The sequence below is a fragment of the Penicillium daleae genome, assembly GCF_028827525.1.
Source record: "Penicillium daleae strain IBT 16125 chromosome Unknown utg000005l_segment0_segment0, whole genome shotgun sequence".
In the NCBI taxonomy this organism is placed as follows: Eukaryota; Fungi; Ascomycota; class Eurotiomycetes; order Eurotiales; family Aspergillaceae; genus Penicillium; species Penicillium daleae.
This window is the reverse complement of record NW_026623153.1, coordinates 1,834,831-1,854,631: the sequence shown is the minus strand read 5'-3', so window position 1 is coordinate 1,854,631 and position 19,801 is coordinate 1,834,831. Positions and strand designations below refer to the sequence as shown.

The window sequence follows — 19,801 nt, the reverse complement described above, 5'->3', positions numbered from 1 at the left end:
ATATCGGAAGAGGGCGTTTCCGGAGGCCCTTTCAGGGCCATCGCGAGCTGTGAGAGCTACGACTGATTCGGAGTCGGAATCCAAGACGATCCTGGGTGGCCTTGCGCGCCTGGAGCGTTGTAGCGTCTACTTCCAAGTTGGCGGATGCTCCACCGGGAGGACAAGTATAGAATACCTTTTCTCTCAGGAACTCGCTACGAGGTACGGTACATGGACTAATCAGGATGTAGCAGATCGCATCCTGCGAAGCCAAGGCAATTACAAACATGATGATTACGATTATGGATTATTATGGCTCCATCGGCCGCCTTACCACGGAAGAAATTGCTGTCCAGAACTCAGCTGCAGCGGGTGATATAACCGAGCATCAAACTGCAACGCGCTGGCGATGCTGATTGGATGCGTATTTGTCGTATTATCTCCCCGGACCCGTGGAGAGCATTAGCCCATTTGGGATAGCTTCCGGAGGGTGACGCGGGGGTTACAGCGACTGGTTGGAGGAGTTCACGAGGTTACGAGGAATTTCCATCGTTCACGGCTGACGCAAGGAATCGAACTGGCTGATCTCAAAACATGATTCATGGCCAGGTTGCACAATTAGGCTTCTCGGGAAGTTTCCATCCGAGTGCCACTGCTCGAGAACTCGATGATGAGTCTGACTTGCATTCTGTTCTTCTTTTTGGGGGTCTGAGTAGCGGGTCACCACCGTATTAAGTAAGATTATTAATCTACAGATTTGAAACAAAGGGAACTACAAAAAGCAAATTCTCCGTCACGATACCTCGACGAGATAACCATGTGGCAACACGTGGATCATGATAATTATACATTCCAGAAGGATGAACCACGCTCAGTGTGACTGGCAGGATTAGACTCGATTATCAGTCACTTCTATTATTACAGGATCGAATGTGGACAGAATAATAATACTGTACTTCGTACTCTGTCGCCTTTTTACACTTTCTTAGTTTTGTCTACAGGGAAGGGTCCATGCACAACATAATAGCCTCCGATAATTTTTCTCGTCTTATTCTCCTATTCCCCTATATACTTCTACTCTCTACCTACCTAACCCCTATCTTCAGCCGCTTACCGCGTCCCCCTCCTCGTCCACTAACTCTACCACTTAGGCCACATCATCCTCAACTGTTTCTACCCTTCAGTCAGATTCAGGCGTGCAGCACAACCTGTCGCGACGCAGCCAAGCGACCGCCATAATCACCCCCAATGAGAGGCGACACTTCCTCCTGGAGAGACACAGCCTTGGTACTTCTCAAAATGCGACCGGTATCTGAGACAGCTTCCGCGGAGACTTGTGCATACTCATGCCCACGAAAGACAAACTCGGTCTCGAAGCCCCGACGTGGTGCCTCACCCAAGTAGGATCGTGATCCATACCGATCGGTGACAGCGTAGAATCGCCACACGGTTGTCTCAGTGTCCCCGTTCCACGAGACATACACGGTTGTACCCGAAGATGTCTTTTGCGCGACGATCGCGGGCTCTTCGGTCGGGAGACCGGTCCAGTTGTACCGGAAGGCACGATAGTTCTGGACGCCTTCGCCAAGGAGCCCCGAGTCCATGTAGGCGTGGAATACGGGGGTACCGTCCGGTCGGAATTCGGTCATCGCACCTTCAGAGCCCCAATTGACGAGCGCATTGCCGTTGGGCAAGATTTGGGTGCTACCTTGCGACTTGGCCAAGAGTCCGTCGGGTGGCTGGAACGCCTGAACGGTCCGTGCAGTCCAGGTAGCCGTGTTGACTGAGATGATCTTACCCTGCGAGAACGGGTGTGTGTGGACTTCGTGGCCGCGGTGGTTCTCTGTCCCATGGGCGGAGTTGTCGAAGAGTGAGATGATCTCCTCATCGCCGTCTTGAGAGAGGAACCGCGCGTGGTGCTGGAAGCAGAAACGGACGTTGGGGCCCAGGTCAAAGTCTGACCGTAGACCACCTAGGCGCCAGATGATCTCGCCGGTGGTCCCGTTGATCTTGTGAACGGCACAGGCATCGCGGGCAGAGACCAGGTAGTTGCCATCGGCATCTTTGTCGACTGAGTTGATGTGGAAGTAGTCCCACGCATCAGAAGAGTTGTAGCCTGCGCCTGCCTGGCCAGGGTGTAGAGGGAGGACGGCCTCTTAATAAACAGTAAATGGTAAGTATGGGTGTGATGTAACAGAATGAAGTCAGTGGACAAAGGAATTGATAGAGACATACCGTCCGGACTGACATGCTCAAGACTCGACCACTCGAAGAGCAGTTCACCAGTAGCAATATCCAATTCTATACAAATATAAGGGTTAGATCCTAAATACTAAAATCAATTCAATAATGGAATGTACCCTGGAAGATGGCATCCACAATCCACTGTTGCTCCGAGCTGCCACCCCACTGAGTCAGGTCGATGGGGACAGGCTGATAAACCTGAATCAGAGCCGTCTTCTCATCGATAACATGAAACTCATGCTTATCCATAAGCTTATGATTACCAGCACGCAGTTCGCGAACAGTCTCATAATGCTGATTCAGAATAGTCGCATGGCCATGGCCATGTCCATAGGCCGGATTATGGTCACCTTCAAAGCTGAACAGCACATCCTGGCCTTTCCACCGGGCAGCTTGGAAGTTAGCCGCCCAGATGGAGTAGTAGCTATATCCAGACCAGACTAGTTCGCCGTCATCACGGAAAATGTACGGGCCTTCCTGACGCGGGCCATGGAATTGAGGTTCAGCCCATTGACCCGCGAAGGGGGCCACGAAGAGGTAGCCCTTTTCGACATCCGCAGTTGCTGCGATAGTGATGTTCAGCCGTGGCGGGGCAAGGTCTGTTCGAGACTTGAATTGCCAATCTGCCGCTGCTAAGGGGAGTAGCATTGCGGCACCGATGGCGGCCTTGAGGACCTTCATGGTGGTAAAAGTAGACTAGTCCAGCGATCAGTTTCCATGATGCAGTCCATCATGTGCAGCGAAGGGTACATTAACCTTAGCTTGGTATTCTGCACTGGTTAGGAGTCGTCGATGACGCTCGAAATTGCCGTTGAAGAAGTGATATAGCACGCAGAATGGGTTTGTTTGTAGATTGAAAGGGTTGTCGAGAAGTCGGTCGAGAAGTCGGCCGAGAAGGCGGGGTTTATATAGACTTGATCAACGTCATTGGTGATCTGACCCCTCATAGCAAAGAGTTAATTAAACCAGTACATAATATTTCGGACTATGTCGCAATTCCTGGCGATCCCCCTCCTTTCTAGTAACGGTCCTCTCGCCGCTTTTGCTTCTTGAGTAGAATTGAGCAAGCGCCTAAGCGAGCTTGAGCGCCCCTGTAAAAGCGGCGACAGTCGCGACAGGAAGGCCCCACCCGCTAGACAATATCCTGTCTATACGGCCTATACAACGTTATACAGTTTCTTTTCAAGAATGGGAATGAAAGAGTGACAAGACTGGATTGATACTGTAATGCAAACTGTCAAATACCGGAATCTTCGCATGAATCGTGCAAAGACCCCGTCAGATGTCGTGCTTGCCCCACGGCGCTTCCCGAAAGAGTGCCCGAGTCCCTGCGATCTCGGCAGTCTTTCTTGGCTCTGACGATCCCGGTTAGCCAGGTCAGAGCGTCTTGAAAACCTTTTCACGTCTGGTCTTGTGACTCTGTACAGTTCCTATATACTCTTTGATTACGTAGTGCCATTCTTTTGTTGACTATCAACAGGAGAATTCGCTACTTCACCCTTTTGATCCCTCAACTGTTTAATTTTGACCCCCTCATCCGTGCGTAATAGCGAACAGACGAGGACCATGATCGTTGCACATAGTGTATCAGAGTCAATTCATGATTCAGCAGCTATGCCTGTACAAGATGAAACCCAACCTCTGCTGCGCTCGAGTAGCCCAGTTACAACTTGGAAGCCGCCACCAGGCTTCCTCCCGATACAGCTGGGTTTGTACATCAACCCAGTAATATGGCCGAAAACGGCGCTAACTATCTCTTGAAATAGCAATAATGTCTAACGTCTTTCTCGGTGGATTCGACGGCACAATTACTGCCTCGACTTACGCGGTCATCAGCTCAGAATTCAACGCGGCCAACACGGCATCCTGGCTGACTACCTCGTACCTCATTACAAGCACCGCTTTTCAGCCGCTCTACGGGCGGTTCTCTGACTTGCTTGGACGTCGTGCTTGCTTCTTTACTGCCACGATCTCTTTCATGATTGGGTGTCTGGGATGTGCCGTGGCACGAGATGTGGTCTTTCTCAACATCATGCGTGCGCTTACTGGCATTGGAGGAGGCGGGTTGATGACCATGGGTGCGTAACAACAGCAGTCCTTCTCCTGGAATCGAGAATTGCGTCTAACGCGAATTCTAGCAACTATCATTAACTCCGATCTCATTCCCTTCCGTCAACGTGGCATGTACCAGGTTGTCCAGAATGTCTCGTACGGGTTCGGTGCTATTTGCGGTGCATCATTCGGCGGCAGTATCGTGGACACCATCGGGTGGCGCTGGTGCTTCTTGCTTCAAGTTCCGGTCTCACTGGCTGCTCTCGTCTTGGGTTACTTTGTGCTCAAGTTTCCTGCAAAAGAGGACCATGCTTCCGAACAACAGTCCAAAGGTCTTTGGCAGCAAATCGATCTGCTTGGCTCCCTACTTCTCGTTTTGGCTCTGTCAAGTCAGCTCGTGGGACTGAGTCTTGGAGGTAATGAGCTCCCATGGAGTAATATCTGGGTTATACTGTCACTTGTCGCCAGCTTGGTATTTTTGGTGGCTTTCTTTGCCGTTGAGGCCACCACAACGGCTGCCCCACTTATCCCATTGAAGATGCTGCAAGGACTTCATCCAGTTTCGACTCAAATTGCGAATATCTGCGTGGGTATGGCCGCATACGCTGTAAGAAAACATCCCTCAAAAACATCCCTCCCCAATGATAGAGTGTACTCGGACATTGACGCAAAAACCACAGTTTCTCTTCACTCTCCCCCTGCTTTTCCAGGTCATTCTTCTCGACAGCCCTACGAAGGCTGGTGCTCGTCTGGCTATTCCGTCTCTCGCCACTCCACTAGGTGGTCTCATTTCTGGCGTTGTAATGTCGCGATGGGGAAAGCTCGCCCATCTCGTACGTGCCGGCGCAGCCTTGATGTTTATTGGAAATCTGCTAGTCACGCTCCTGCGATTCCATGACTCGGAATGGAAGTACTACGCCTATATCATCCCCGCCAACCTCGGACAAGGCATCGTTTACCCCGGTATTCTATTCACATTCCTCGCTGCATTCGATCACTCCGGTAAGCATCTGGTTCTGTTTTTATTACCTCCCAAGACCACAAGCTAACATACCGTATAAGATCACGCCGTCTCTGCTTCGACCGTATACCTCATCCGCTCTCTGGGCACCGTTTGGGGCGTCGCCGTCACATCGGCAATTATTCAGAACACATTGAGCTCAGGCCTCGGGGAGGCCTTGAGTGGAATACCAGACGAATGGAAAGTACATCCTCATATGCGAGCTGAAATGGACGTGCCATGAGTAGACCCAGCTGACCACATTCATCTATCATTTCTAGGTCATTGACGAGATCCGTCATTCAGTCTCGGCAATTCATGATTTACCACCAGACGCACAACTCGCCGTTAGGTTAGTTTACTACCGCGGTATCCGGCTGTGCTTCGCGGCATCTGCTTCGTTCGGAGGTATAGCGACCATCGCGGCCCTCTTCACTCGTGGGAAGGGGCTGGAACGCACCGGTGGGGATTAGCCCGAACGCCTTTGAATACTCCGTGGGATTCAACTCGGCTCTGACGGTGAGGTGAGCTATGTAAATCTCGCTGCTCGGTGAGTTGGTTGGTAAGCGCCATCCAGCATGGGTCGCGCGAGCCAACCCGCGTTTGCTCTTTATGCGACGCAACGGTGGACTCGGGCTCTGGCTTTATAGCCGATGTAATTTGAGAGACTCGAATTGGCAGGTGTTATATAGATGGTGTCAGAAGATAGAATGATATAACTAAGTAGATGGAGAAAAAGTTCCTAGCGGACCCTCAGTTGCACTATTTAATCTAAGCCACAGACTTGGCGATAAGCACTATAGTTGTACCTCACATCGACTGAATTTTTTGCAGGCTTGTTACATCTCAGACTGGAAATCTTTCTTCGTTGATTCTGGGCCCCACAGTTTTCCCGAGAATTCCACAGATACCATCACACATCGTCTGTATTTCTAACCGTCTCTAGATAAGAAGGTGAATCTTCTTTAGTTGGTGGTGAGCACCGCAACGCTCAGATTTGGCAGGTTGAAGCTGAAAACGCCCTGCTTGCCAGCCTTGATCTTGGTGGTCTGGCTTTGCACAATGTTGGCACCACCAACTGCATTCATGGAGACGTCGCTGGGCGCACTCAGAATGGTGAGGTCGGCGGAAGCGCCTCGGCCAACGCCCTCAAAGGTCAGAGAGACGGGGACATCAGCGGTACTGTTGTACACGGCAGCCTTGAAGATGTGCGAGTTGGTCTTGTTGTTGAGGCCGGTCGCGTAGTAGAGGGGACCGAAGTTGCCGTCGGAGGTAGCGGGGAGAGTGTTGGTCATGTGGTTGGAGTTGAACAGCTATTTCGATGTCCGTCAGTTCTGGTCGGGTGTTTTATCTCTTGAAGTGTTAAGATATACTTACGTTATAGACATGCCAGCTAGTGGACTTTGCGGTGTCGTCGGGGTTGGAGTTGAAGGAGAGCATGGTGGGAGACCACTCATAGCTGTCAAGGTTCATCAAGTATGGGGCCTGGTACGTCATTAGTCTTGAGACTTGAATATAACACAAGGTCATGGCTCACATAGGTTGTTCCGATAATCTTGTCAGCGTTACGCTCCGCTCCCAAGAGGAAGACTGCCTCAGCGACTGAGCCAAGCCAGAAGGGGTACAAGGTGAAGTGAGTGTCGCTCCAGTCAATGCCCACGCCATTGTTGTACTCGGTAACAGCGATCTCACCTGTAGTATTATTTTATTAGCTCTAGCTCAATCCACTGTCATGGTTCACACATACCAAGCAAAATTGGATGAGCGGCGCTGTAGCTGTCGAACATGCCGAACTTGCTGATGAAGTTGTCTGGGATATCGTACAGATGGTAATCACCACCAGCGTTTCCGGGAAGGGTCATGTCAATGGTGGAAGCCAGGACTTGAATGCTGGGATATTTCTTGGAAATAGCATCATAGAATGCCTGGAAGCGGTAAGAGCTGTAGGAGCCAGCGCCGCCGCTGAGGTTATCCTCGTTGCCGACCTCAACATAACGAATAGTCCATGGCTCGGGGTGGCCGTACTTGGCTCGTAGAGCACCATACTTGGTGTCAACAGAGCCAGTCAAGAATTCAATCTCGTCGAGGGCATCTTGAACGTAAATACCAATGTCGGCCTCGGGAACAACTTCATGGTTCAGACCGAGACCAGCCCAGACGGCAAGGACTTGAATTTGTTGTCAGTAAAGTCAACGCGAGATATAGTCTTGATCATCATATACTTACTGGGCTCCATGCCAATGTCATCACACCACTCCATGTACTCAACCAAGCCCATACCACTGGTCTCTTCATAGCCCCAAGTGGTAGCACGGCCAGGACGTTGGGTCAAGGGACCAATAGTCTCGTTCCACTTCCAGCGACCCTCAATGCTCTGTCCTTCGAGGTTGTTTCCACCGGGGAAACGGAGGAATTTCTATCAAGTCAGCATTTGCGTATAGCAAGAGTTTCGCTACCATGAAAAAACTTACAGGACCCAAGTCTTTCAAAGCCTGCATCAGATCACGGCGCATGCCATTCGGACGATCGTTCCAGGTAGGCGGGAACAAGCTGATCAAGTTGAAGTCGAGAGAGCCACCAGATGCCTTCTGCGTAGAGTCAGTACATGGTACTCAATTCTTTCATCTTTTCATGTCTTACAGAAGCATCGAAAGTCAGAACAAAGGTGTTGCTGGTGCTGGAAGCCTTCTTCTTGGGAGTGAGCGTAAATTCATGCTGCACCCACTCATTTGCAACACTCTTCGAGGCGACTTGAGCAATAGCAAAGACTTCGCCATTGGCTGACTGCAGAGAGGCAGTGAAAGAGCCCTTGTATGAACCCTTGACGTAGAAGGAGCCGGAGTACTTCTGAGGCCGAACATCAATGCCCCAGAAGCCAACATTGGACAGGCCCGAGGTGCCTTTACCCTCAACCCGAACGGAAGTTGGGAGAGCGGAGGAAAGCGGGTTGCTGAGATTTTGGAGCGACAGTGTCGATCCACCCACAGCAGACCAAGCATCCAAGTTGGAAGGGTATGTGGTGCTTCCCTGGAAGGCTCGGTTGCGGATCAACTCGGCGTAAAGACCACCTTCACCACAGTGGTTGATTTCCTACAAGAAATCGTTGGTAAGAATGTATATCATTCTAAGCCAGTGTTCCAGGACATACCTCTTCCATTGCACCATACTGCAAGCCAGTAGTGACATTACCACCGGACTTAGCAACAGAGATCTGCACGGCCGAGGCATAAGATGCCAACAATGGCACAAGAAGATATCCTGCTAACATTTTTGCTGCTGTCCTGTACAGCTAGCAGATGCAAATCGTTGATCCTATCCAGATCTGACCCTGGATTCCTGAAGCAACAGCAGGGAGATCGCTTCAACTATTTATGTCTGTACAGTCCCTTCAGCGAATTCATTTAACCGAGTGAAACCCCCCTCGCACTCTTCTCCGGTCACCCCTCATCCTTCTTGAGGGCAGGATCAGAGGTCTTAGAGTCGAAGTCGATCCTTTCCTCTTCCAATGCCAACAAATCGAGCCAGCCTCTCCAATTGCCGATGTTGCATGTCCGAATGGGGTAAAATTCCATGGGGAGTGCACTGGCCAAAAGCCTAACCCCTCTAGACTCAAAGACGGGGGAATTGTGGGCACAACTCGTGCAGGACGCTAACGCCGTGATCCCTGGGCGGGGAATGTCGATTTCATATATCTGCAGTAGCCTGCAGGGACAACGGTACAGTACAAGCGCCGGGATCCAGGGGGATCTCAGAAATGACTGTGGTTGCGGCAAGTTGTGCGCCATGGTAGACCTATTGGCTGCCAGTGTACCTGACGGTTATTTTCGTTAACGCCATGGCAGGGTCCTGGCACTGAACCTTTCAACCGCCGGTTGTGATTGACGGGGAAATCCACATATTTTCTCCGCATCCCCCACTGCAGAGCCTCCACTTTTTGGTCCCTTGGCAAAGTGCTAAGAATGGACATGGTATCGGAGTATGGGGATATCTTGGCGGGGTTGAGGGGTCAAATGGGCAACAGCAGGAGAATGACTCGAATACTGCATTAATGAAAATTAAATGCTCCATATGTTAAAGAAACTCATACTAGCAGTAGCTAATTCGATATCACTGAGTGCAGGGCGGTGCTGTAACCTGGGGGACGTGCCCACTTTTCCTTGAATCCACTCTTTTCTTGTCTGCTTTCCACCTGGTAACCTCATCACTCGATACGTGCTTGCTCACAGGCATATCCTTGACAGCCCTGACAACCTCGCGAACAAGCGAATTGTCCTTTGGCTCCCGCCGGACTGTATACAGACCACCTAGGACCTTCACCCGAGGATAATGCTTCCGTCTTTGGAGCATCATTGCCGACCGTTCCATCGTGCTAAATCGAGATCTGAAACGCACAGAAAGATTTCTATCGGATCATAGCAAATAATGTTAGCACGGATCAACGATAAACAGTTTTACATGATGACAATAACCCGAGAATACTTACTTCGTGGTCGTCCAGCTTTCGAGGGTCTGAAAAGTCTGAACGGTTTGGTAATGATCTGTGCCCAACACGCGCGCGTTCAGTTCAGAACACTCTCTCATCAAAGAAATAGCTTCGGCATGTCTTCCTTGTAGTTTTGCCAGCCAGGCCAGCTGGTAAAGATCGCGTGTTGTGCTTGGATGATCTGGCCCATTGACCCGCCGACCTCTCTCCAGACCATCTAAATATAATGCCTCGGCCTCTTTGAGTCTCCAGCTCTCCATGTATATGTCCGCCAGACTTGTCGTGGCAGAGATTGTGTGTGGATGGTCTAGTCCAAGAAGCCTTTTCATTATGGTCAAGGACTGCTGTGCCAGTTTCTCTGCATCGGAAAGTCGGCCCTGGGCGTAATAGATCAAGGTCATGTTGAAGATTGCATCCAGGGTGCTTTGAGATTCAGGGCCCATTGTCTCGAGATTATATCTCACAACTTTGTCACAGAGTTCTTCTGCGCCTTGCAGGTTTCCAGATAGTCGATATGAGCTGGTTAATTTGCTCATGACATCCACTGCGTCTTGGTTATCGAGACCTGAAACGTTTTTGTGCTGTTCTAAAACGTCCTCGAATATCTTGATCGATTTCCCCAGGTGGTCCATCGCCTGATACGTGTATGCTAAGGAACTGCGAATCCTGAGGGTGCGACAGTCGGCCGCACCAAATAGCCTCTCGGATATTTCCCCTGAATGCAAAAACATCTTTTCGGCTTCCCGGTATCTTCCATCCAGGGCGTGACAGGAACCAACCACATGCATCAAGTGAGCTCTATCCGCAGTATAAACTTCATCCGGTGTTAACAGCAGGACTTGGAGAGCGTGAGGTACTGCAGCACGCCAATCGCTTCGGTGGATAGTATCGGCAAATGGAAATTGGCGAGCTACAACTTTGAGGGAAAGCGCCTGCCAGTTCTGTGGTGAGTCTACCGATCGAAGCCAATTCTTGGTTGCGAGATGCACCAGTCGATGCATATCGAGCCGTGTACCAGCTTGTGACGTACGGACGAACGAATAGGAACTGAGAACCCCGATGGCTTTCTCTCGTTCAATACCTTCTGATACAGGCAGAAGACAGGTAGGAATGTCCTTTGCATTCACACATGACATAAACGCCAGACAGTCAGCAGCAAGTGGGTTGGTCTTTCGTATTTGCGTAAAGGAGGTGAGCCAGGTAGTGGCGACTGGATTGCGAGTACTTCTATACCGGCCCTCGTCCTCAAATTCCTCGCTCAGAAGATTAATGGCGTCCTCCCCTTGTCCGTCGAGTAGCCTGACGTAGCTTGCAATATCTGTTTGGTTTTCGTTTATGAATGAAGCCGCTTGGACAATCGCTAATGGTAGGAAGGTCAGCCGTTCAAGAAGTCTGCGCGCGCCGTGGTCATCTTCGAGATGGTTCTTGTTGAAAAGGGAATTGCGTAGAACTTTTAAAGCTTTTTGCTCGTCCATCTCTGGAATCTCAATCATGTTTCTTGGAGCGAGATACTGAGCGACCCGTGTACTTCTCGTAGTAAAGAGGATAGTCCCTTGATCGCTCTTGGGTAGGAAGCTTCGAAGGCCAGAAGTAGTACAATCAGGGACACCATCGCTCCACATATCGATGTCATCAGCGTTGTCAATGATCATCAGCCATCGGTCACTCTGTGGCTGACTTAGATGCTTTTGGACAATTCTTTTCACGTCCTCTTTGTCGGTGTCAAACTGGCCAATTCCCAGCTGACGAGAAATCTCCAGATAAGCTTGGGTGAGACTTTCCATGTCGACCGCTGGAAGCCAGATAACGGTACAATCAGGATACATCTCTTTTGTTTGATATGCCAGCTCCAGAGCAATCTGGGTTTTACCAACGCCTCCAAGGCCGAAGATGCCAATTATCCCGGGATGATTATGAGAGAATAGACTTCGTTTGACTTTTCCGAGGAGTTCCCGGTCGACAAATCTAGAGTTTCGCTCGAAGGGGACTACCCAGCACGGAGATCCTTCTGCTAGCAATGGATCAATTCCGGAGTGCGTGTTTTTAAGGAATTGTATTCTGAAGGCTCGGGCTTCGTGTTCCTACCACGGTTTTGTTAGTCTATTACAAGCAGCTCCAAGTAAAATGAATCAACTTACCCGCATGGTCATATCGAAGTCTAGGTCCGTTTTCCCTGTTATCCCATTAGCCTTCCTTAATGACAACAAGAAAAGAAGTGGTACAGTAATACCCACCCTCTTTACCAGCCAAATTGAGAACGCATTCTCGAATCCGATCTTTCTGAGTCGCATGGTGCAAATAGTCATGCGTTGCGGACTCTATCAAACTCCGCTTCTCAAACTCAGTCATATGAACACCCTGAAGACCCTGATCAACATTGAATCGAAAGATACGCTTCCGTCTGAGTTCATTACTCCACCGAGCCATAAATCGCCGTTCCGTACTTTCCGGCTTCGTAGCCATTCTGACAAGTGTCTTCGATAGAAACTTGATCATGTTGTCGTCAATGGGCATTTTCTGAGGACACCCGGTGCCAACGGACAGGAAGCATTTGACCAGAGGCTTGATGTCGCGGTTAGTTGTACACCAGATATCAGCTGCTTCTTCCTCGACTTCTTCTACGGGGTTGTTGGCGCCGAAGGCACCATCCACGAATTGCCGATTTCCGATTGTCGCGCACTCGAAATACCCGGTTGCTGCGGAGGTAGCAAGGGCTGCCTCGCAGATTGTCGCTGGCAAAGTATCCTCGTTCAGCACGGGGTAGCTTCGTAGCCGAGTAATCTGGAGAGTATCCTTGGCTGTGGTACAGACAAAGACTCGACAATTGCGATGAGCACCATCGTCCAGTAGGTCATTAGGTGCTGCACCAGCTTCTTCAATGACATTTTCAATGGCTGCCTTGAGCTTCCGGCTGTCGTATTGGGGCCGAATATTTCCTGACCAGTCCACTGGGATGCTGTTCACCTTTTCGCCAAAAACAGAGTTGATAAGTTGGGTGTATGCTAGTATACATCCGTCGATGCTCATCTCCAATCGCCCGAGCATTATTGCAATTAGTCTAGATGTTTGTACATAGCTCAGGTCAGTGGCACACGGTATGTTGGCTTTTGGGGACGGGCGTACCCTCCTGTGCTGGTACCTCCGATTAGATCAAATACATCGCAGGGTTTTAGGATAGTCTGGGACCCGCGCTCGAGGCTCAGCTGGAGCATGATATCCCGCAGGATGTAGAGGGTTGATAGTCCTCTAACTCCTCCACCGTCGAGGGATAAGAGACACAGACCATTTGTGTCGAGAGGGTTAGGTCTGATGTTGTCGTTCATTATGGTTGCCTGAGTCAACAAACACTAAACACAACCTATACAGTCGAACATCAGGTTGAAATAGTGGGATAACAGGATACTGTCTAATTATAAGTGATTATGAAACAAGATGTGGACGGAGAGGAGTTGTAAGCGCCAGATCAAGTTCCAAGCAGCTGGTCCCTAACTGACAGCATGGCTGGGCGCCTAGCTGCAGACACGATCTCCCATGTCGCCAATGGATAACCCCAGCTCAGTGGGATTTACCTCAGAGCGAAGCGCCGTTGTGACGCCCATTGCTTGTAGTGCAGGACGGCCAACCCGATCATTGAGCATACCTACCGGCTGTCATTTTATACTGTTACCACGCTATGATGTTGCTGGACATACAAACGGAGCCGCACGTACTAGATCCCTATCTCCATTCCTCTGGTCAAATCAAGCGCAACAGATGTCATACCATACATAAAGACGTAGTCGCTGGCAATCCGAGCGATCCAGAAACAATCAGATTAGCTAAAATTTGAAACTCGAAAAAAATAAAAACATCGGTTCAAAGATACAACGTCCCGCAAAGACATCACTTGAGAGAGGCTTAATTTGACACAAAGAGAATATTTGCGATCCAAAGATCCAACGATTGGGGGGTAGAATCAATCCTAGAACCCTGCCGAGCGAGTCTTTAGGATTCAAACGCCATGAAGAAGATGGGAAAAACAAGAGTATCGTCGAGGTCATAGGTCAGGGTGTTTAGCACATCTCACAGCACTCGATGCAGTCGGCGCAGCACTCGCAGCCCTCTTCGCAGACGAAGCAACAGCACAGAGTGGCCAAGCTGTAATGGGGAATATATGGTTAGCGGGACGTTGGCGGTGGAGGTGGGCATCTCGACTTACCAAGCGCCGAGGCAGCCCTGGTTACTGCTGCTCTTCTGTTGCGGCTGAGGCTGGGGCTGCTGGTATTGCATCTGAAAGGTATTCATCAGTGTATAATTCCCGGGGGATTGGGGAAAAGAAGACGTACACCGCCGGGAGGAGGGGGGCCACCGTAGCCCTGCTGGGGGTAACCCTGGGGGAGGATAGCCCTGCTGAGGATATCCGTACTCGCCGGGGGGAGGACCGTAGCCGGGCTGCTGGTAACTATATTCGATGCACATCAGAATCCGAACAGCCCAAAGAAATGTCCCAGCACTTCTCGATCACATCTTCCACATGCACTCCGTCATCGACGCGATCCAGCGGTGGTATGATGTCCCGGCGAGTTGACACTGGGCGACGGCATCGAATGGCCAGGAGAAGAAGGTAATGGGAGACTCACGCATTGGGAGGGTACTGGTGCTGTTGCTGCTGGTACGACATGGTGGGTGGGTTTGGATCTGGAAAATCGACGAGGACTAGTCAGCGGCGAGCTTTCGGGTAGTGCGACGACAATGAGTGCGGCTGAAGTTGACAGGTCGCGACCGAGGCAGAGTGGTAGGGCTGGACTGGACGAGGCCTTGGATATTGCGAGAAAGCGGGCGAGGATGAATGAGCCGAGCGAAAGCACTCACCGACGTTATCGAACGGATCAAGATGGGCCTCGGGTGTCTAAAGCTTGTCGCAGCGACGAGGGGTGAGCCAAGGCAGTAACGGCCTCAGGGGGGTGTTTGGAAGGGGAGTGGGTAGGTTGAAAGTGGGTGATTATTGTCTGCAGAAGGGGAAGGGGAGAGAGGAAAGGATGACGAGGACAAGAGGAGGAGAGGAGGAGGAGGAGACAAAAGTTTACCGAGTGGACGCTCCGTTCAGCGGTTGGTGGCAGGCGGGATTTAACTTGCGAGCGACGGGCGAGAGAGAGGAAAGAGGAACGAGGTAGTTCACAGAGTTTCGGAGCTTGGGCTTATGTATTGGCGCGGTATACTTGCGGTATGTACGGAGTACGGTCTGTATGGGAAGTACCTTTGTCCGTGGGGACTGCAGGTGCTTGGCAGGAGAGGGACAGGGCTGAGCCGGTGACTCTACAGTAGTAGACTCGTACTACTGTATGGAATATAGACTATGGATATGGAGACGGCATGCTACATCACTCCACCAAGTCCCTGATTCTGGCAAGGATAATTCCAGCAGAGACATGGATTGAAGGAACGGGCTTCTAGAAAGCGGGATGAAAGAAGATGCCTAGAATGGAGAGGAGCAAGAAGGAAACTCTTGTACTTATAGTAATAAGTAATGCACTACGATTTACTTCTTAAACCGCACTCCGAGAAGAGATTTTCATTCTATAACCATCATTCACTATCCTTAATTCACACCCTTGCCAACAACAGCCCTACACCGAGTTCTTCCTCCTTCGCTAGATATAACCTCGAGTATCCGTAGTTGCATATGTACTAACCGTCATCCATACACCGTATAACGCCCGTAATACCCAATACCAACTCCCTCCTCAGCCACTCCTCCTCCTCCTCACACCTCCGTCGCTCGCCAGCCCTACCATCCCCTAACCCAGTCAGCCACACCTCGCAGCTCCACCCCTCCACACGAGTCCAGCATCTGATTGGAACCAACACGCCCTACACTCCAGCCACCGTGTCACAACCAGTCAGATCCTGGCCCTACGGTAAGTGGATAGACACGGTCGAGCCCCACTCTATCAGCGTCTGACCAGTCACCGTGCTCGTGCGCGGGCGAACCGGAAGATCAGCCTTGTGTGCTCGGCTTAGCTGTTCTTCACCGCCTGTATTTTTGGTATGATAAGTTGGTACATTGGTATTTTTGTACTGTGTATTGCTGCTGCCTGTGGCTTTTTGTTTTCCTTTTTCTTTACCTTGACCATTATACATAATAGCACTCCGTATACAGTACCGGACTGGCCTATTTCTGGGTGCAACCCTGTGCCACACCAGCCCCAACTGTAGAATATCCACTTGTCTACAGGGCGCCGTACTAGCGGCAAGGTAGAGAGTATGTATGCTCATGTCATTCATTATGGAAAGAGGTCATTAGCTACAGGTTCCTTGCGGTGCCTGTCCTTATCATCAATCGTGTCAGTACCCGGGGGGCCATGCAGGGTCGATAGTTACTGGGGTTTGGGAGTCTGTACAGTACTTGGCCCCAAGTACCAACAGAGACAACCCCCACGGCCCCCAATCATCAGCAGAACCAAGCTTCAGAACAAAGTCAGAAACAAAAATAAACTCGGACACGCCAAAGTCAAAAAAAAAAGAAAGAAAAAAAAAGGTACAAGAATTCCAGGCGCCAACCCAAACAGCCTTCGGCAGACTAGACACCAAAACCAGGCCGCTGGTGGTGGTGGTCTCGTTAGGCGCCAGCCTGTGAAAGCTGAAACGGGGGCTCTCGGCAACCAAACAACCAAAGCCTGGTGGACGCCGAAAACAAACTCCTCGATCCAGACCAATCCAGATCCCCAAATGCCATATATCCAATTCCAATTCCAAGTCCTCCAGTCCCAAATCCATATACAGCCCACACAGGCAGAATGCAAATAAATCATACAGCCCTCAACTCAGAAAAATACAAAAACACTGTCGATAAGAAAACGGGGGAAGGAGACTACGATCGCTCACATGACATAGGTCTCCATCTCTGCCGGCATCTGCTGGCTGTCCACATAGAATGGAGTCTCCAGCGTGGCATCGAGGTCGAAACTGGCCGACATCCCCGAGAACGCCTCGTACTCGTGGCTGTTACCGAGGTTATGGCCATGCATGCGCGTCGGGTCCATCCCATATGAGCTCCCCATGCTCATCCCCATACCCATACCGATGCCCATGCCCATATTCATCGGCCCACTTGCGTCTCCCACTCCGGGCGTGATCGTCCTGCTCTTGCAGTCTGTCGGCACACTACTAGCATCCTCCTCCAACCCCTCAGCCGCAAAGCTGTCAACCGAGTGCTCATCAGCCCTTTCAATCGTCTCCCGCATCCAGAGCCTCAGCGTCTCCATTGGCGGTTGATTGCCGCCACCCTTGCCGCCGCGTTTCTCACTATCCTTGCCCCGGCCCCCACGGCCACGCTGACACGGGTTAAAGTGCGTGCGGCGCAGGTGCGCGGCCGCGTTGTAGTTCGCGCCATACCGCTTGCCATTCCGGCAGGCTTTGCAGTTGGCGAGGAACGTCTTGTCGGGGGAGATGTCGACGCACACCCAGACTTTGCGCACCTGCGCGTGCACCCGGTCAATGTGTCGACGGAGCTCGTGTTCCCCGTGGAAACCCTCTGGCTGGTCGTTGCACAAGTGGCAGTACGTTTTTGGGCGTGGGGGCCGCTGCACGGAGGCCTTGGGGATTGCGGCGACTTCCTTGGTGGTACCGTCTGCGGAGGAGATGCGGATCATGCGATTGGGGTCGGTGGGATCTGGTTGGAGGTGGATGTCGCCGTGGGATTCGCGCTTGGGCGCAATGGGCCGTGCGGCGTGGGCGATTTGTTCTTGTGTACGGCGGGCGGCACGGGATGGAGCTGCCGTTGTGGACGAATTGCTTTCGGTTGAAGTGGACGGCTTCATGTCGACTGCTTGTGGTGGGGAGAGCGTACTGGCCGCTGTGGGATTCAGCGTGGCTGGCACTAGTGGTGGCCGGAAAGGTGTTGCTGATGGGGCAGATGTGGAGAAGGAGGAAGGATAGGAAGGGTAGGAGAATGGGAAGGATGCACCAGGATCTAGGTCAGGATACATGGAAGAAGGAAAGGAATCTTGGTAAGGGAGTCCGGAGGTGGATGTGGGCACCCACTCCGGGGGAATGGGGTACGCTGGTTCCAGATCCCCATGCGATGCAGCCTGATCGAAGCCAAAGTTGTTGAAGTTGCCGATGATAGTGTCGGTGGTTCCGCTCCGGGTCATCTCAACGGCGCCAGCAGGAGAGGCATCGGCCATGGGAGATGGCTGTCCAGTGTGCGGAATTGAAAGAGAGGCCGGTCCATTTGATCCAAGATTCGCCAGCCCAAGAGTCAATGCAGAAGTGGTGTTGGCGGTCGGTAGGGCGGTTGCAGCACCAGAGGGAGCGCCAGAGCCAGAGCCATAGAGCGGGGCCTGGTTGATGCCGTTCTCGGGGTCATCCAAGTGTTTCGTAAACTCGGATGGCGAGTATTCATTGACCATCTCATTCACGTGGTCCAGTCGGGGTTGCTGCTGCGGTGGTGTCCGGGTCGGGCCGAAGGATTGTCGTTTCCCCATGGCCGTTCCGGCTGGCGGATGCCAGTAAGAGACGGGGGTTTGTTGGCTTTGGGAACGAACCATTCCCAAAGCCATCGCTTCCCTGCCTCCCACGGGGGTCTTCACGGGGGCGTGTCGGTAAGATCCCTGCCCCGACAGCGATGCACCCCTCCGGGACGTCTCCGCTGGAGAAGTCTGGGAGATGGTGCGTCGGAGGTCGGCGGCCACGGGGAGATCCGGGGTCTGCCATTTGTCAATCCAGTGACGGGAGGTGGATGGATAGAGGGGAGTGGAGAAGGAGGGAGGATAGAGAGGAGGCGGGAGCAAGTAACCAAGGTCACACATACGGTGGCTCGCCGTTTTGCCTGCGGAGGACCAGAACCAGAACCAGAACCAGAACCAGAACCAGAACCAAAACCAAAACCAGAAGAAGTAGAAGAGGCAGCTTCGGCTGCAGCAGGGAGGGTCCGTGGAGTCGCATCCTGTCGAGATCGTTTCCCCGAGGTTCCCGAATGCCCCGTTCGAGGCAGAGCTGGTGTCGAGGTGGAGTCGTCCTCGATGGCCGGGATGAACTGGTTGAGATGCTGTTTCCAAAGCTGATGGCGTTGGGGTTCCGGGAGGTGGGCATGTCGAACCAAAAATGCTTCGCGGTAGGAGGTCATGGCCCGGGTGAACAGCTGTTCATCGTCGTCGACTGGATGTAGAGCCATGGTGGACCAGAAGAGGGAGGGAATGGGTCACCTCGGCCGAGGATGAACCTGTGGGATCAGTAGAGTAGAGACAGGAGTAGATAAAAAGACCCGATCACAAAGGGTGGAGGTAAAAAGAGAGGGCGAGAAAAATAGACTGATCGCAGCGTTAGCACGGTGAAAAAAGGGTTAAAAATGAAGAAGTATATGGATGTTGAATGGCGGGGAGAAAAGAAAAAGGTTACCAGCATACCAGAAGAGAGAAGGATCTTATCACCAAAATGGTCGCGGGGTGGGGTCTCGGGGGAACGAGCAATACAAGAAGGATCGAAACGATCCAGTGGTGGATGAGAAAAGGGACGGAGTTATAGAATCGAGAAAACGTGTGTTGTTGAATTGGGCAGCCGAAGAGATGTGAAGGAAGAAGAGAGCGAAAAGGGAAAAAGAAAAAAAAAAGAAAGATTAAGGGAAGTAGGAGATTTGGCAGAGGTTAACTCGGAACGACAAAAGTCCTGAATCTGGAAGAGGAAGAGAGGAAGAAGAGGGAAAAGGAGGATGCGAATCAGGGAAGATCAGAACCACGAGGATACGAGGGCGCGATAGAAGAGTACAGGAAGATGGGGATGGTTAACCCGAGCATAGTTCACTCTGCGATACACTCGAGAGTATCGCGAGGACGGAGTGTAGAACTGAGTATAGTTTCTCTGAAGGTGTAGGTGATCAACGACTTCACGATGGAAGGCACTACAAGTAACCATTGTATAGTCATGATACCGCGTGTTCTCCTTCTCTGCTCCGTCAACCACCGACAATCTCTTCCCGTTTCCAACGGCCTGGACCCGCCGGTTGATTCTCCTGTCAGTCCTGTCCTCCATACGCCATACTGGGACCAGTTAATCCATCATCTTTC

At 51.5% G+C, this 19,801-nt stretch overlaps 6 protein-coding genes across 6 annotated transcripts; 1 reads left to right on the top strand and 5 right to left on the bottom strand.

The window, feature by feature from the left end:
• Positions 1 to 1,169: 1,169 nt before the first annotated feature.
• N7458_004926 (arylsulfotransferase family protein) lies at positions 1,170 to 2,904 on the bottom strand (the record flags this gene model as incomplete). Its single annotated transcript, XM_056908308.1, has 3 exons — positions 1,170 to 2,134; positions 2,215 to 2,280; positions 2,340 to 2,904. 3 exons carry the CDS (start codon positions 2,902 to 2,904, stop codon positions 1,170 to 1,172), a joined length of 1,596 nt encoding a protein of 531 aa, XP_056766926.1.
• A 1,090-nt stretch (positions 2,905 to 3,994) lies between these two features.
• Positions 3,995 to 5,748, top strand: N7458_004925 (MDR family MFS transporter; the record flags this gene model as incomplete). The annotated part of the gene is made up of 5 exons (XM_056908307.1): positions 3,995 to 4,301; positions 4,362 to 4,882; positions 4,956 to 5,277; positions 5,338 to 5,480; positions 5,557 to 5,748. The coding sequence occupies 5 exons, from the start codon at positions 3,995 to 3,997 to the stop codon at positions 5,746 to 5,748; spliced, it is 1,485 nt and encodes a 494-aa protein (XP_056766925.1).
• A 492-nt stretch (positions 5,749 to 6,240) lies between these two features.
• On the bottom strand, positions 6,241 to 8,543 carry N7458_004924 (alpha-L-arabinofuranosidase A; the record flags this gene model as incomplete). Its single annotated transcript, XM_056908306.1, has 8 exons — positions 6,241 to 6,588; positions 6,653 to 6,760; positions 6,813 to 6,967; positions 7,023 to 7,442; positions 7,502 to 7,691; positions 7,747 to 7,863; positions 7,916 to 8,365; positions 8,424 to 8,543. 8 exons carry the CDS (start codon positions 8,541 to 8,543, stop codon positions 6,241 to 6,243), a joined length of 1,908 nt encoding a protein of 635 aa, XP_056766924.1.
• An 839-nt stretch (positions 8,544 to 9,382) lies between these two features.
• N7458_004923 (uncharacterized protein) lies at positions 9,383 to 13,081 on the bottom strand (the record flags this gene model as incomplete). The annotated part of the gene is made up of 5 exons (XM_056908305.1): positions 9,383 to 9,677; positions 9,759 to 11,839; positions 11,897 to 11,931; positions 11,993 to 12,816; positions 12,882 to 13,081. 5 exons carry the CDS (start codon positions 13,079 to 13,081, stop codon positions 9,383 to 9,385), a joined length of 3,435 nt encoding a protein of 1,144 aa, XP_056766923.1.
• Positions 13,082 to 13,810: 729 nt separating this feature from the next.
• On the bottom strand, positions 13,811 to 14,418 carry N7458_004922 (uncharacterized protein; the record flags this gene model as incomplete). Its single annotated transcript, XM_056908304.1, has 4 exons — positions 13,811 to 13,895; positions 13,957 to 14,027; positions 14,084 to 14,189; positions 14,378 to 14,418. 4 exons carry the CDS (start codon positions 14,416 to 14,418, stop codon positions 13,811 to 13,813), a joined length of 303 nt encoding a protein of 100 aa, XP_056766922.1.
• Positions 14,419 to 16,618: 2,200 nt separating this feature from the next.
• Positions 16,619 to 18,912, bottom strand: N7458_004921 (uncharacterized protein; the record flags this gene model as incomplete). The annotated part of the gene is made up of 2 exons (XM_056908303.1): positions 16,619 to 18,445; positions 18,550 to 18,912. The coding sequence occupies 2 exons, from the start codon at positions 18,910 to 18,912 to the stop codon at positions 16,619 to 16,621; spliced, it is 2,190 nt and encodes a 729-aa protein (XP_056766921.1).
• Between the last annotated feature and the right edge of the window lie 889 nt (positions 18,913 to 19,801).